General features: G+C 36.6%; 1 protein-coding gene across 5 annotated transcripts in view; it reads right to left on the reverse strand.

The window, feature by feature from the left end:
• The window catches only part of CNTN5 (contactin 5), a 723743-nt gene that overhangs the window by 65431 nt on the left and 644890 nt on the right, over positions 1 to 13422 (reverse strand). For all 5 annotated transcript variants that reach the window (XM_061457841.1, XM_061457839.1, XM_061457838.1 and 2 more), the window contains 2 exons: positions 2062 to 2189; positions 1006 to 1181 (listed from right to left, as the gene is read on the reverse strand). In XM_061457841.1, coding sequence (XP_061313825.1) covers positions 1006 to 1181; positions 2062 to 2189 — 304 coding nt within the window. The remainder of the gene's footprint in view (positions 1 to 1005; positions 1182 to 2061; positions 2190 to 13422) is intronic.

Here is a 13422-nt window from a genome sequence, read left to right on the forward strand (position 1 = left end):
ATTGGACTTCCTCGGATGAAGATAAGTACAGCAAGAACCTTCAAACTAAGATACACCTGACTAATGTTTTTCAACTGAAAACTTGTTGAAGTAAAACTAAATAAAAAAAAAACAAAAACAATGCTATAACTTCCATAGAGGTAAGCGGAAGAATAAATTTACTGCAGCTGACAAGGTTTTTAATGCTAAGATACCTTCAGTACATTGTACTCAGATACATTAAATTTTAAAATTTCCTGATCTTTGTGAGCTTCATTTTTTTTTCTGTTAACATAACATGAACATTTGATTTACATTTCATTAGTGGGAAGATTGAGTTAAATGACTGTAGATTCTATCTCCAAACCTGTTCACACTATGAGATTTCTTTCTACTAAGAAAAGTTCAAACCATTTTGCATTCAACAGCCAAAGCTGAATGACTTTATCATGCTATTTGGTCAGATTGTTTTTGAATCTAGGGGTAATATTTGAAATTGGTATGCGTATTTTTTCCATATGATTCTTATTGACTTAAATAATGACTACCCAGCTAGAACTTACCTCATGCAGGGCAGTTGGAAAATTAAGTACACTGCTATTCAGGTATTAAAATATATACTAGGCAGATGAAAGCATTGGGAGGTGAAGGCATTCCAACAGCCATTTTATCTGTGAGAAAGACATCAGTGCTTACAGCAGCATCCTTTCTGTATCAAAATCAGCGGAATATTGTAAGTAAGGAGAATTACATTCAAACTGCTTTCTGTTCCCTCACAAAGATCATCAGATGCCTCACTAATAATAGGATGTATAACTTTACATTCAATATCGTCTTGATTAGAACTACTTGCAGTAATTCTAGTGACCTGCAGTTTGCACCTCCTCCAGGTAGTATTTCTTTCCAACCATTAAAGAAACCAGTTATATTTCAATTTGGTCAGAATTTGATAAACGGGAGACATGTAAAAGCATGCAACTTTCTATCAGTTCACTGCATACAGATGCCGAACGCATGGTCACTTACTGCCTTGATGCTTTCAAAGTGTCCACCTTCTTTTTCAAAGTCAATTGGCTGCCCATTGAGTGTCCAATAGAAAGTGACATCTAGTGTGCTGTCATGAAGGGCTTTGCAACTGAGGACAATGCTTTCTCCAACCGTTAACTCTATCTTCTTGGGAGTCAGCTCTATTCTTGTAGGTTCTTAAAATATAGATGGATTAGGAACACTTAGATGAAAGTCCAGTTATAATGCAAGGTGAAAATAATATGATTGAGTTCAGTTTAGTCTACTAAGAGCTTACATTTACTGTTTGTTTCAAATACATTGTGTCAAATACTGAAATATATTCATAATGCACACATGGCAGTGGTGAACAGAAGGTACAGGAAGCAGTAAGGCAGGATCCTTAACACAATCTATAGGAGTTCTGAGATGCATTAGTTAATTGATTTTATGAGACTCAGAAAAAGTCAGAAAAAGCACCTGGAATTTTGTGATTGCATGAAGATCTCAGTTTTGTTACTTAAAATAGAAAAAGGTGCTTCCAGGCACACTAAATATAGGAAGAAGCTTGAAAAATAAAGTCAGAAGACTTGAACACCTAAAATAAAACCTCTGATCATATAAGAATTCATCTGAAAAGTGTCAAAAATGTGGTTTAGAAATGTACTGCAACTCACTGTTTTGATTTTTATCACTGTCCTAAAGAACTACTTTTCCTTAGATTTATATTTGATACAATTATTGTTCAATCCTAATCTTTGCTCCCATGCAGGAAGAGGTAGGAATAAGCTAAAATATGTTAAAAGGGATATTGATTCTTTTACATATAGAATTATTTATAACCTTAGTGATTCATTATATATACTAATACTTCTGACATATAACTGTGAGAGAGCAGGTGGGGTTTGCTTTCTGATGCAGGAATAGGATGTTTGATCAGATGGAGGTTAGCGCCCCCAGCTTGTTAAAAATACTTTATTCTGCCTGTACAGTGTTGCTCTATGGTTGGCAGGGGATATTAAGCAATAATGAAATGTTGGTAAGGAGAAATCATCATTATCATTATTTTTTTCATACCTTTAACAGATACTGATGCAATGATTTCTGCAGATCCAAATACATTTACACCTTGACATGAGTACCGACCTTCATCAGACTTTGAAGCGTTAAGTATTCGCAGGCTCCCATGTGGAAGTATAGTTATTCTGAAAAGGATAAATACATAAATACATAGAATCATAGAATCATAGAATAGTTAGGGTTGGAAAGGACCTTAAGATCATCTAGTTCCAGCCCCCCTGCCATGGGCAGGGACACCTCACGTTAAACCATGTCACCCAAGGCTCTGTCCAACCTGGCCTTGAACACCACCAGGGATGGAGCATTCACAACTTCCCTGGACAACCCATTCCAGTGCCTCACCACCCTGTACCCAGCTCACTCATCTCCCATGTTTCTTATGGAAGATACAAATATATTTCCCATACTAGCAGCCAAATTCCATGATGATATCTTTTAGAGCTAATAAATAGGATTAAGGACTGCTGCCTCTGTAGCAATGGATGATAATTGGATTCTATTCTGTTTCAAAAAGGTTCTAATAAACCTATTTTACTCCTTCTCCTTCCTTAATTCAAAACGTTTCGGGGAAGCAACAGTGGATTAGTATCCTTTGACACTTTTCAGTGGTGAATTTTAATGAACATTTTTGTAAAAAGTAAAAAAGATGATTCTTCATAATTTGTCTTTAAAGTTTTGCTGCTATATTAGTGTCAAATCACATTTCAGTATCAAGCGCAAGTTACTTAATTTAGACAAAAATGACCTTAAAAATTAAATCTGAGAAGAATGGGAAGCAAAATGTAAAAGAGGACAAGGAAAAAAATACATAAAATTAATTGTATCTTGTCTAAATATGATTTATGGCATCACTATACAGTGTAGCATAGGGACTTACATAGCTCTGCTTTATTGTATCTCAGCTTTTATTTTTTCCTTGAGTCTTGTATGATTTCAGCTCCACTACATCTCTAGGTAAGTAACCTCACTGAAGCATACTCGTAAGAAATGTTCTTCAATCATTTGCGTTAGGAGTTTCAGACTTTGGTTTTGTTTACACAGTATTAATCCTAAAGATCATGAAGCTACATAGAAGTGAAAATTAACACATTTTTTCTGTTCTAAAATGACAAACCCCTGAATTTATTATATGTTAAACCTGCAGCCCTGGAAGACAGTTAAACAATCATTGCTCCTTTCTGACGGAGAACTACAATCCTAAAAGGAACATGGCAACTCTTAACAGGGCATTTAAACAAAGCCCTGCTTGCAAATGTTGTACATCCTTTCCCAGGCTGGGTAGTGGTTCTGGCTTTCTCAAAGTACTTGGAAGATGTAGGCTGGAAGCCCTTTGGCAGGTATGGACACTGAAAGACCTCTCTCTGTGTTAGAGAAAGAGTCTTAACTAAGTAGATGGGTGGCTCTTCCCCAGTGATGGATGGATTTTTAAGACATACCTCTCCAGAGACGGCTTTCTATACGTCAATGTAGTGACTGCTAGCACTCCTTCTGCCGGGAGTCCCCTATTGAGTCTATGATCAGAAATCATGCAGGGTACGATGCTGTTGTTTACTCTTGAGAAGTATTTAACCAGGAGTAAGGTGCTTTGATCATCCTGATTAACAGGTCTGGGTTGGGCATTTCAGCAGCCAAAAAAAGGAATTTCCTTTCTAGGCTAGACATGTTAAAATGCAAAGTTGTTACCTTTGATTTAAACCAGGAGTGATTTACCAGAGGCTTAAGATTAAATAATGTGCCAAACTAAATCACTAATATGAGACTGCATTCCCCCCCCCCGGAAAAAGAAAAATACCTCCATTCTCTAACTCTGTGAAAAAATGGTGCTTTATTATCTGAGGTTTATAAACATTGTGGTGGAGATAACAGAATTTCATTCCAGTGAAAAATGTACTTCTATTCACTTCAGATGTGAAACCATTCACTGCTTTCAGCAGAGAGACAGAAAAAAATAATAGCTTCAAAAGTGAATGGGGCAGAGGAAGGACATGTCAGCTCCCGAATTCCCTAGTGCAATCTGATGATGTATCTCCCATCTTGCCCTAAACAAATATGTATCAGTACTTCAGTCACATTATTTTTCTAAAAATAATTTCATAGAAAACATAGTCGCATTAAGAAAATGCCTCTGTATCAGAGTTCTGAAGTATTGGGATTTTTTTTCCAACAAACAAGAAAGGCTGAAATTTTGTTATAATATGTCACACCTTCCAACAATCTGCTTTAGGAACTGACAGGAATGTAAGTCCTTTCTTTCCTTTTGGTGCAAGTTTTGTTTTCCTATCAATATGCTCTTTGATCAATGCTCTGAGGACACCGTATCATTAGTATGACAATATCCTTTGCAGAACAGTAATAGTTTTCATCAATATGCTGTCAGCATCAGACAAATGAAAGGACATCCCTACAATGTTTACAAATTATAAAAACTTATACGCAGCATAAGTCCTGATATAAGACTGTTTTTCATTCTGAGCTTGGAGGAAAAGAAAGTCAGATGCATATGGAAGATTATCTAATGAATCTTACACATATTATCAGCTACATTTCTATTTCGCTAAAAGCTCTTGCTATCCATGAGGAAAAGAGTAATCTCTCAATCAAAGGATTTGCAAACACATTTGCTGGTGAATTATTTGGCTCAGAAATTAATACTTTCCTTAAAATGCCTCACATTCATCTGTTCTTTCTTTGTGTGTTTGGGAAAAAAGCCAGAGGCTGGTTATGATGGAAACTGAAATGATTTATTTATTCACATAACACTTGCTGCACACAGCAGGAACATAGACTTCTCCTCCTTCCTGCCAATATCTCTCAGTCACAGAGAGACCACCTGCATCGTATGCCTGCATATTTTAATAAGAAAATACCATAGCAAAAGGGTTTTTAGCTTCATAAACAAAAGGTAAGCAGAGACAAGAAAAGGGGGTGGGATAGAATTAGGTATAATTAAAGAAAAAAATCCTACATTTTTATTTATTAGAAACTGAGGGAAAGATGATGATAGATGAATGGATAGAGAAAGGATGGAGAGAGTCACCAAGGTGATAGTTAGGCGATTACCATATTTAAGAAAAACTTGTTGTAATCTCATATAGAGATAGATGTTGTCCATCCAAGGACTCTGAGAAAAGAGGCACACGACCTTAGTGTCTCTACAGAAAATTGTCTCTAGTATCATGGAGAAAAAGAGATGAGTGCTACTGTCTTGGAGTCAATAAGCATGTTGGCTTAAGATCACTAGCAAAAGAGATTTCTGCAGGAATTATTAGGAAAGAACAATTGAGTTATGACAGCAAATTGACATGGGCTAAAATTCAACATAACTAAAGTATATGGAACAAGATCAAATTGTTAGAACAATTAATAAGAAGAAACATTTTCTAGAGAAAATGAATTCAGATTTGATCTTCCATGGGTTTCGAGCATGGTTTTCATGATGAAATTCACATGCCTGGTTAAACAGGTTTCACACAGAAATTTAAGATGGTTAAGAAAGAGGTTGAATAGAAGAGAAAAAATAATTTTTGGAAGAGAAATTGTCCTTTGTGCTATTATCTTTCTTTTTTTTTCGTAACGACCAGGATGCAAAAAGAAATTTGATGAAATAATCAGTTCATTGACACAGCAAGATCAGCATATCAAACAGGAGGGCTTTGATGACACTGAACACCAGACTATAGAAAAGCACTGATTGTGGCTCTGTACTAACAGTACCATGCAGCAAAGGCAAATGCAACCTCAGTATATATCAGATAACAACCTGCAGCAATTTTAATTATGAAGGAATTAATTCATAAGGTGCTGAGGAACCATAATGTGGGATATAAGACCATTTTGATTAAGAGTATTCAGTATGCATCCCAATTGAGCTGGCACTCAGGAGGGTCATCAGGATGACCAGAGAGGAAGGAAAACCTTTGGTTCTAGAGGCTGTTTGTAGGGTGAAAGCCAAGGTGTCTGCAAGTGAGATGAGTTTCTACTTTACATATTAATTCATGAATCTTTTCAGTAGCCAGTGGAACCTTTATCTACAGTAAAAAAGTTTAAATGTCTGATTCCCACTACATTCAGATATTTCAACCTGAAACTAAATTTCACCTGAAATCTTGACTTACTCAGATGTGCCTGTTATGACCTGACATGATTGAGGGGCAAAATCCCAGCTGGTTTTCATATCAAGAGTGTGACTCGGAAATTAAGTTCCCAGTTGTCCCCACTTTGGTTTGTAAAATGAAGCAGTCTGAGCACAAGAACTTCAGCTGACACTAAATTGTGAGGGATGCTTTAGGAAAGCATTGGTTTTCAGCTACAAATATGCATCCAGTATGTTGAATGGGACTAGAACTATTCCAAAGAGAAATGCAGAATTAGACAATGTGGACAGTTTCAAGTTTTTGCTTCTTCTATGAACCCATACTACGTGCTCATATAGAAATAGCTGTAAGGTATCCAAGAGAGATGGACTGGGCTGACAAATGTGACACAAGACCTGTGAGAGGACCTAATCACTTGCAGCTGAGACACAGATGTTTGCAGCAGGTGTTAAATGTGACTCTCTGAAGCCTAGATGTGAGCAAGGATGGTACTGTAGGGCTCTCAAAGGGTGGCAGGAGTTTGTGTGGGTAGCTGACTCAAGCCCATAGTGCAATGTTAGAGGCAGTCTAAAGAATTATGGGATATAAAGTCTGCTAATGATGGTGGTGGTGAGCATCAAGTGTGCTGCTGGTCTTTGAAAACCTCTCAGAAATCAATTAACCATAAGCTTCACTGAATACTTTATGCCCATGAAGCTATTGTTAAAACCAGATTAATAGTGAAAAAAGCTACATTGAAAATGAATTTGAATTTGAAAGTATATCAGATATCTGTGTGTATTATATTTTGGAAATTCTTATTAGTGGTATTTCTATAATGCTCTTTTTGTTAATGACAGCATAACCCAGTAAACTAGGTTGAGAATTTTTACAAAGCCATAGAAGCATGAATAAGAGTGTAAATTTTCTTCTTTAAGGCTTGAGGATTGGATCTAGAATGACATTGGGAGGCTGCAAAATACTCAGTAATTATTGTTTTCACATGATATTTCCAAGTATTTATTTTCACTATAAAAATATTTGCAATCTACTCAAAGCTATTGTTCAGCAGTAACACATAAAATTGGAAACATTCTTAATACATTTGTTTAAATAAAAATGCTTTAGCTCACAAAGATCAGTCATATCATCAATTTTGTTCTTCTTTTACTGTTGAATTACATACCAGGGAGAGTAGTTCCCTGACAAAGAATGTGCTGGTTTATCTGAAAGGATTAAAGTTTATACTGTTTGAATATGGGATGGTGATGTGAACAGAAAGGTGTTCTCTGAGACCAAGTTCTTTGATGGTATTTGGAAGTCAGAAATGCCTTCTCTTAATCAGTGTTGACTGAGAGGTAAGAAAAAGTGCTGATGAAGATGAACATTAACCTGAATCAGAATGGAAGCTCCCTGTAAATGAGAATGACAAAATTCAGGTTCCTTTGGGCTCTATGTGATTCAGAGAAGAAGACTGGGTAGAATAGGATAGTTAGGAGCTATTCATATGGGGATTTTGGCAGGATTTAAAGAAGTGTCCTTTATTTTACAGTATTTTGATTAAAAAGAAGCAAGTTTTTTCCTTTCTGCTGTTTTATGCACAGAAAGCTTGTGAGAGTGACCACAATCTTCGGCTTTATTTTGAGTAGAAGGATAAAGAAATAGGAAATACTGTCATCATTGTTTTGATATAAAAAAAGGGAGGTTTATTCTGCCTGCCATATTATTGTGATTATTTTCCCTTTTATTAATTCTTGAAGATAAATGAAAACTATTAATAGTCCAGATACTTGCAAACTATTAATTCATAAATTTCTGGTCCCACCCACCACAGGTCTCAGATATTATTTACAGACAGCAGAGGACATACTGGTTTAGATGGTGAAAAATCTCATCTCTCCTTATCACCAGGGACAATTTTACCTTGACCCACCAGGCCAAGGATGTGCATTTGTTGTCCCTATCACATGTAAAATCTGTGAACACAGACTTCCATCAAGCTACAGATAATGAGAAGGGGAAACTCTAATTTTCAGTCTGTTGCATAGGGATGCTCACAAATAAATATCTTGATGCTGTGGCTAGAAATGGTTTAAAACTGCTGCAGTGGACCCTGGAGTCTTGATGCTGAAGGAGCTGAGCAGTTAAGGCAGGAAATGTTACAATTGTTACACAACCTTCAGGATTTTACTGAAGTCTTGGAGCAGAGGCAGTTACACAGTGTCTGGATCTTAATAAAAATGAATACCAGGCAGCTTACACCTGGAGCTCTTTAAATAGCAATTATAGAGTGAAAAAAACCCAAAAGTCAATTGTGTGGCCATTTTTTGGGGGGGGGGGGGGGGGAAGAATTAGTAGTCTGTAGTTTGATGAGGCAATACATACATTTATTTTTCTCAGTTATCTATTTATTTATTTATTTTTATGTTATCTTTCAGACTACAGTAAATTGTTATAGGACTTTAAAAAATAGAGCAATCAGGGAAGCACTGAGGTTAGTTAAAAGCTTTCCAAACTTTAACACCTAGTAAATGGGTAAAAGAAAAGTGTAACTTATTGAAGTGATTAGAATTTTTCCCCTTGAAATTGTTTTGTGTGCATACTGGAAAAAAAAAGAACTTTAAAGATGCAAATTAGGAGAAGCTACACTGACTCATTTAGCCTGTGGCCTCTCGCAGTGCTCTGATTTGAGCAATCTCTTCATTAAACATTAGCTTGGGTATGGGATTTCAGTATCCTTTAATGCAGATTACAAAGAATCAGGACATGTATTTGTAAATAGTTGAAACCTTTATTTCTCCATGAATGGCTGTAGGCTCTCTCATTTCCCCTTGTTTTCTCTTGTTCCTCTACAATAGTTGTACAAGCATCTAACTTATGAAGAAAATGGATATAAGTTATTGCTATAGTAAAACCACTTTAGAAAGCAGAATGCCATCCACTTCATATGCATATTTTATATTATCACCCTAGATGGAATAATTTTATTTAAATATTATTGACCTAATTAGAAACAAGATTATGCTTGGCCATGTCCCTTGGCAAAGCATAAAATTATTTGGATTTTCTTCAGATTTTCTAACATTTATAATGGCGCAATTCTTATATGCATAGGAATATGCTAAGACTTATCATTAAAGTACTGCAAACTACTTCTAGCTCTATTTAAGCTAATCTATGCAAACTGTCTTAGGGCAGTCTTTTTTCAAGGGAGCTAAAACCAGGTCTCTCATTTTGTCCTTGACGTTTGCTGCACAGTAACATTTGTGCATGAAAATACACAGCTCTTGCCAGTGAACAGGTGTACACCTATGCAAATATAATTTCAAGTGGCTGACACTAAAAGTCAGTTTTTGTTATCAAATGTGGCTTCTGCTCTAAGCACAGGCAATAAGTATGATTTCTGCAGTGCTGCTGAGCAGTAAAGGCTGGACGCTATCAACATGTCAGAATTAACATGGTCTCTTGGAGTGCTGTTTAATGTGTATGAGTAGGCAGGTCATTATTCGTTTAAACGGTGCTTCATATTAATGCCTTATTCAGACCAGTACGTCAGCACATAGTTTGCTTTAAGAACTCTGCTAATAACATTAATGTCAATAATGATACAAAGGTCCTAAAATTTAAATATCTGCTAAGGTCTGAAATTGAATCAGAGCCTAACTGCTAATGGGACAGAGGATCAAATGAATAATCTATTACCTACAGAAATTAAACAAACAAAAAGACTTAAATTACTCTAGATTTTCTCTGGTACACTCAAGTAAGAAACATCAACTGCTACCTTTTGAAAATTTAGCATCACTTTGTTAATTGGCACCTTGTCATTCTGCCCAGCTATTTTGGTTCAAAATGTGCTTGGTCTTGCGTAAAGTAAAAAGCTAAAAGAGTTCCTCAGAAGGTATTTCAGGGTAAGTATCCCAGAGAGTAGGAAAGACTATTTAAGATTTTTTCTGCTCTGCACTGTAGTCCAAAAGTACTTTTAAAAGCTTTTCTAAAATCCATTTGTTTTAGGACAGTATATCTCTAAACATGTTGAAATTATGCTGAAATTATGAAAATATTCTTTTGTACTTTTACAATCCATATTATACTCTTGATCCATTTAAAATTAAAAATATTTTAATATATTAATATTTTAATAATTAAATTTGTTTCCCTTTTTGCACACTATTTCAATGCCAGAAATATTCTGCTGGGTTCCTTGCTTTTCAAGGAAAAGTCTTTTATCACAGTTGTTTTTTTTTTTTCCGTGTTCCTAAGTGACAGTAATGAATTATTAACTTCTTCTGTTTTCCTCAGAAGCTTTAGAAATAATAAAGTGCTTGTAGTACTTCATAATTCCCTCAGGAAAAGAAAAATACATGGGAAAAACTTTAGTTACTTTAAGATATTTCCATGTTTCACTTGCTAGCTAGAAAAGCAATATCAGTACTTGAAGGAAGACTTGATATTCGAGAAGTAAAGTTCAAACAGACCAGGTGCTCAAGGGGGCAGAACTTTAGCTAGTTGTACAATGACATGATTTCATAGAATCATAGAATAGTTAGGGTCCATTCTGTGATTCCATGGAAATTTCTATTTTCCAAGAAAAGGACCTTCAGATCACCTAGTTCCAAACCCCTGCCATGGGCAGAGACACCTCACAGTAGACCAGGTTGCTCAAGGCCCTGTCCAACCTTGAACACTGCCGGGGATGAAGCTTTCACAGCCTCCTTGTGTATCCAGTTCCATTGCCTCACTGGAACTCATTCAACTACATGGATTTATTTTTATTTTTACTAGGCTAAGACACAGCTCAAAATGGCCAAACTATGCTGTGCTTAAGGTGTTAACATGAACTTCAGCAGTATGAACAGCAGAAACTTTAATTTTATTGAAATGAGATTCTTGTAAATTTAAGACCGTTAATTAGACGTAAAGGGGCCTACAGGAATACTGGATAGGGACTTTTACAAGGATATATAGGGATAGAACAAGGGGGAATGATTTTAAATTTAAAGAGGGTAGATTTAAATTAGATACAAGGAAGAAATTCTTTACTGTGAGAGTGGTGAGACACCGGAACAGGTTACCCAGGGAAGCTGTGGCTGCCCAATCCCTGGCAGTGTTCAAGGCCAGGTTGGATGGGGCTTGGAGCAACCCGGCCTAGTGGGAGGTGTCCCTACCCATAGCAGGGAGGTTGGAACTGGATGATCTTTAAGATCCCTTCGAATCCAAACCATTCTCTGATTCTAAGAAAAATTACTTCTGAAAATGGGAAAATAATAGTTTGATCATGTGAGGTTTAGATTATTTTAGCTCTTGAACTGGTGTCTGTGGAATTGTAGCATTGAGAAGCTTGTTAGACCGTATGCAACAAATATTGCATGGATTAGCATAGTGATAAAAATTATAGGACAATATAATTCTCTGTGTTTTGTAGTAAGAGGTCCCTGCCAACTCTCTGGTTATTCAAATCAGAGATCATCATGCTGTGAGCAATAAGGGCATTCCTTACTTGTTTGTTCAGTTCTGCAATAATTCTGAGTTTACTCTTGGAAATTCCATCACTTTTTTCTTCTATTATCTCCACTGACAGTTAGATCTATCAGGAAAGATCTAAATGATCTGTAACTACATCCAGAAAAAAAGCAAAGGATAGAGGCAAAAAGCTGTCTCATGGCTACATTTTGTTTCTCAACTACTTCACACTTTGAAACAGGAGCTTTTAATTGGATAAATCTGTGTGATAGAACAGACTTCACAAAAAGTGTGAGAAGTGAATGTGCACACCTGACAAACAACCTTCCCTCTCTAGTCCCATGACACTGCTCTAATGTAGCTGTGATATAGTGACAGTAGCTATAGATTTCTACTTTGTTTGCATCCAACACACTTCCGGACTGCATCCTCTATGAGTGGTGTGCTTAAGAGCCAGTAACTCCTGAGAACATGTGGTTGCCTATTAAGACAAGCTGAGAATTCAGAAACCTGCATTATAAATAGCAGTGCAGACGAAAAGCTGTGCTGTTTCTGCACCACATACAAAATTACCACAGGGACATCTGATCTGGAAGACAGATTTCCTAGAATGCTACCTTGTTTCTTATCATCAACAATTTTCTCTTTGTTTCTCTTGTGATAGCAAACCCACAGGTTAATGATTATACTGACAGGGTCTTGGAATCTTTACACCTTTTTTTTTTTTGGGTGGGGATGTTAGAAAATGTATCCAACTAAACTGTAAAGCTGACTAAGCTACATTAGCTTCCTGATATCTTGTGAAAGAGCCAGTGTGACCTGTGGATGCAGACATCTTGCATGATGGAGAGACAATCAGTTAAGTGGAGATGCAGTTTAAAAGCATTGGCTCAGCTCAAAAATATTTCTAGACCGTAGGAATTGTAAATGGGATTTTGACCATAACTAACTAGGATATTATTGACACCAGTTTTCAGGTCAGTTGAATCCACTTTGCAGACTCAAAAAGAATCTGGTACCATGGCTGGAAAACTAGGTAAAACAATCTATTTTATTCTAGTGTCAAAAGATGAAATACAGTCTTCTAACTGAGAAAAGGCAGTTAAAAAGTCATCTGTTCCCTTCAGAGAACTTCATGGCCACTAAGGGTGAAAAGGGTACAAAGTTACTGACAAACAATCTATTGATTAGGGTTGTTTGAACCTTAAAAGCTTTAGTTTGCTTTGGAATACCTTTCACTTTAGCCACAACTGAAAAGATCTTGATTACAAGATGTAAGAACAGTTCAGTAGGAAGTGCTTCTTTTTAAAGCTGACATATCTATCTACAGCTGTATCACTGTGCATGAAAGAGAACAGATGGAATTACCCCAGTGACATAAGTTATGTGAAATAGATCATCAGACACAATGTAATAATGATACAAGGAAAAAAACAATCAGTGACACTATCTGTGCTACTTCTGCCAGGCTACTCTTAAAGATGGTTCTCGTTTTAGACTGGCTTGCTCCATCATGCACAATGAGATGGTCACAGACCTCTTTGGGAGAAAGAGTATATGCAAAATAGGGTGCCCTCAGGCTCAGCTCATTCCTTTATGCACAAACCGTCCATGCACAGCCTCTACCCCATTTCTCTCAGTGTCTGAATTGCTTTTGTGACGACAGCAAGTTGTGATAGGCACATGGTCCAGAGAGGACTGTGGAGCCAGCAAGAGCCAGTGAGGAGCACCTGGGGAGAAGATCCAGTTACTTATGCCATGATGCTGGATGACCACATCATTTCGCAGATTTGTATTGCTCTTGTATTGTGCTTCCTGCTGA

Source organism: Pezoporus flaviventris, unplaced genomic scaffold (assembly GCF_033815535.1).
Source record: "Pezoporus flaviventris isolate CSIRO_AGI_PZ_B2104156 unplaced genomic scaffold, CSIRO_AGI_Pfla_v1 ptg000025l, whole genome shotgun sequence".
Lineage (NCBI taxonomy): Eukaryota > Metazoa > Chordata > Aves > Psittaciformes > Psittacidae > Pezoporus > Pezoporus flaviventris.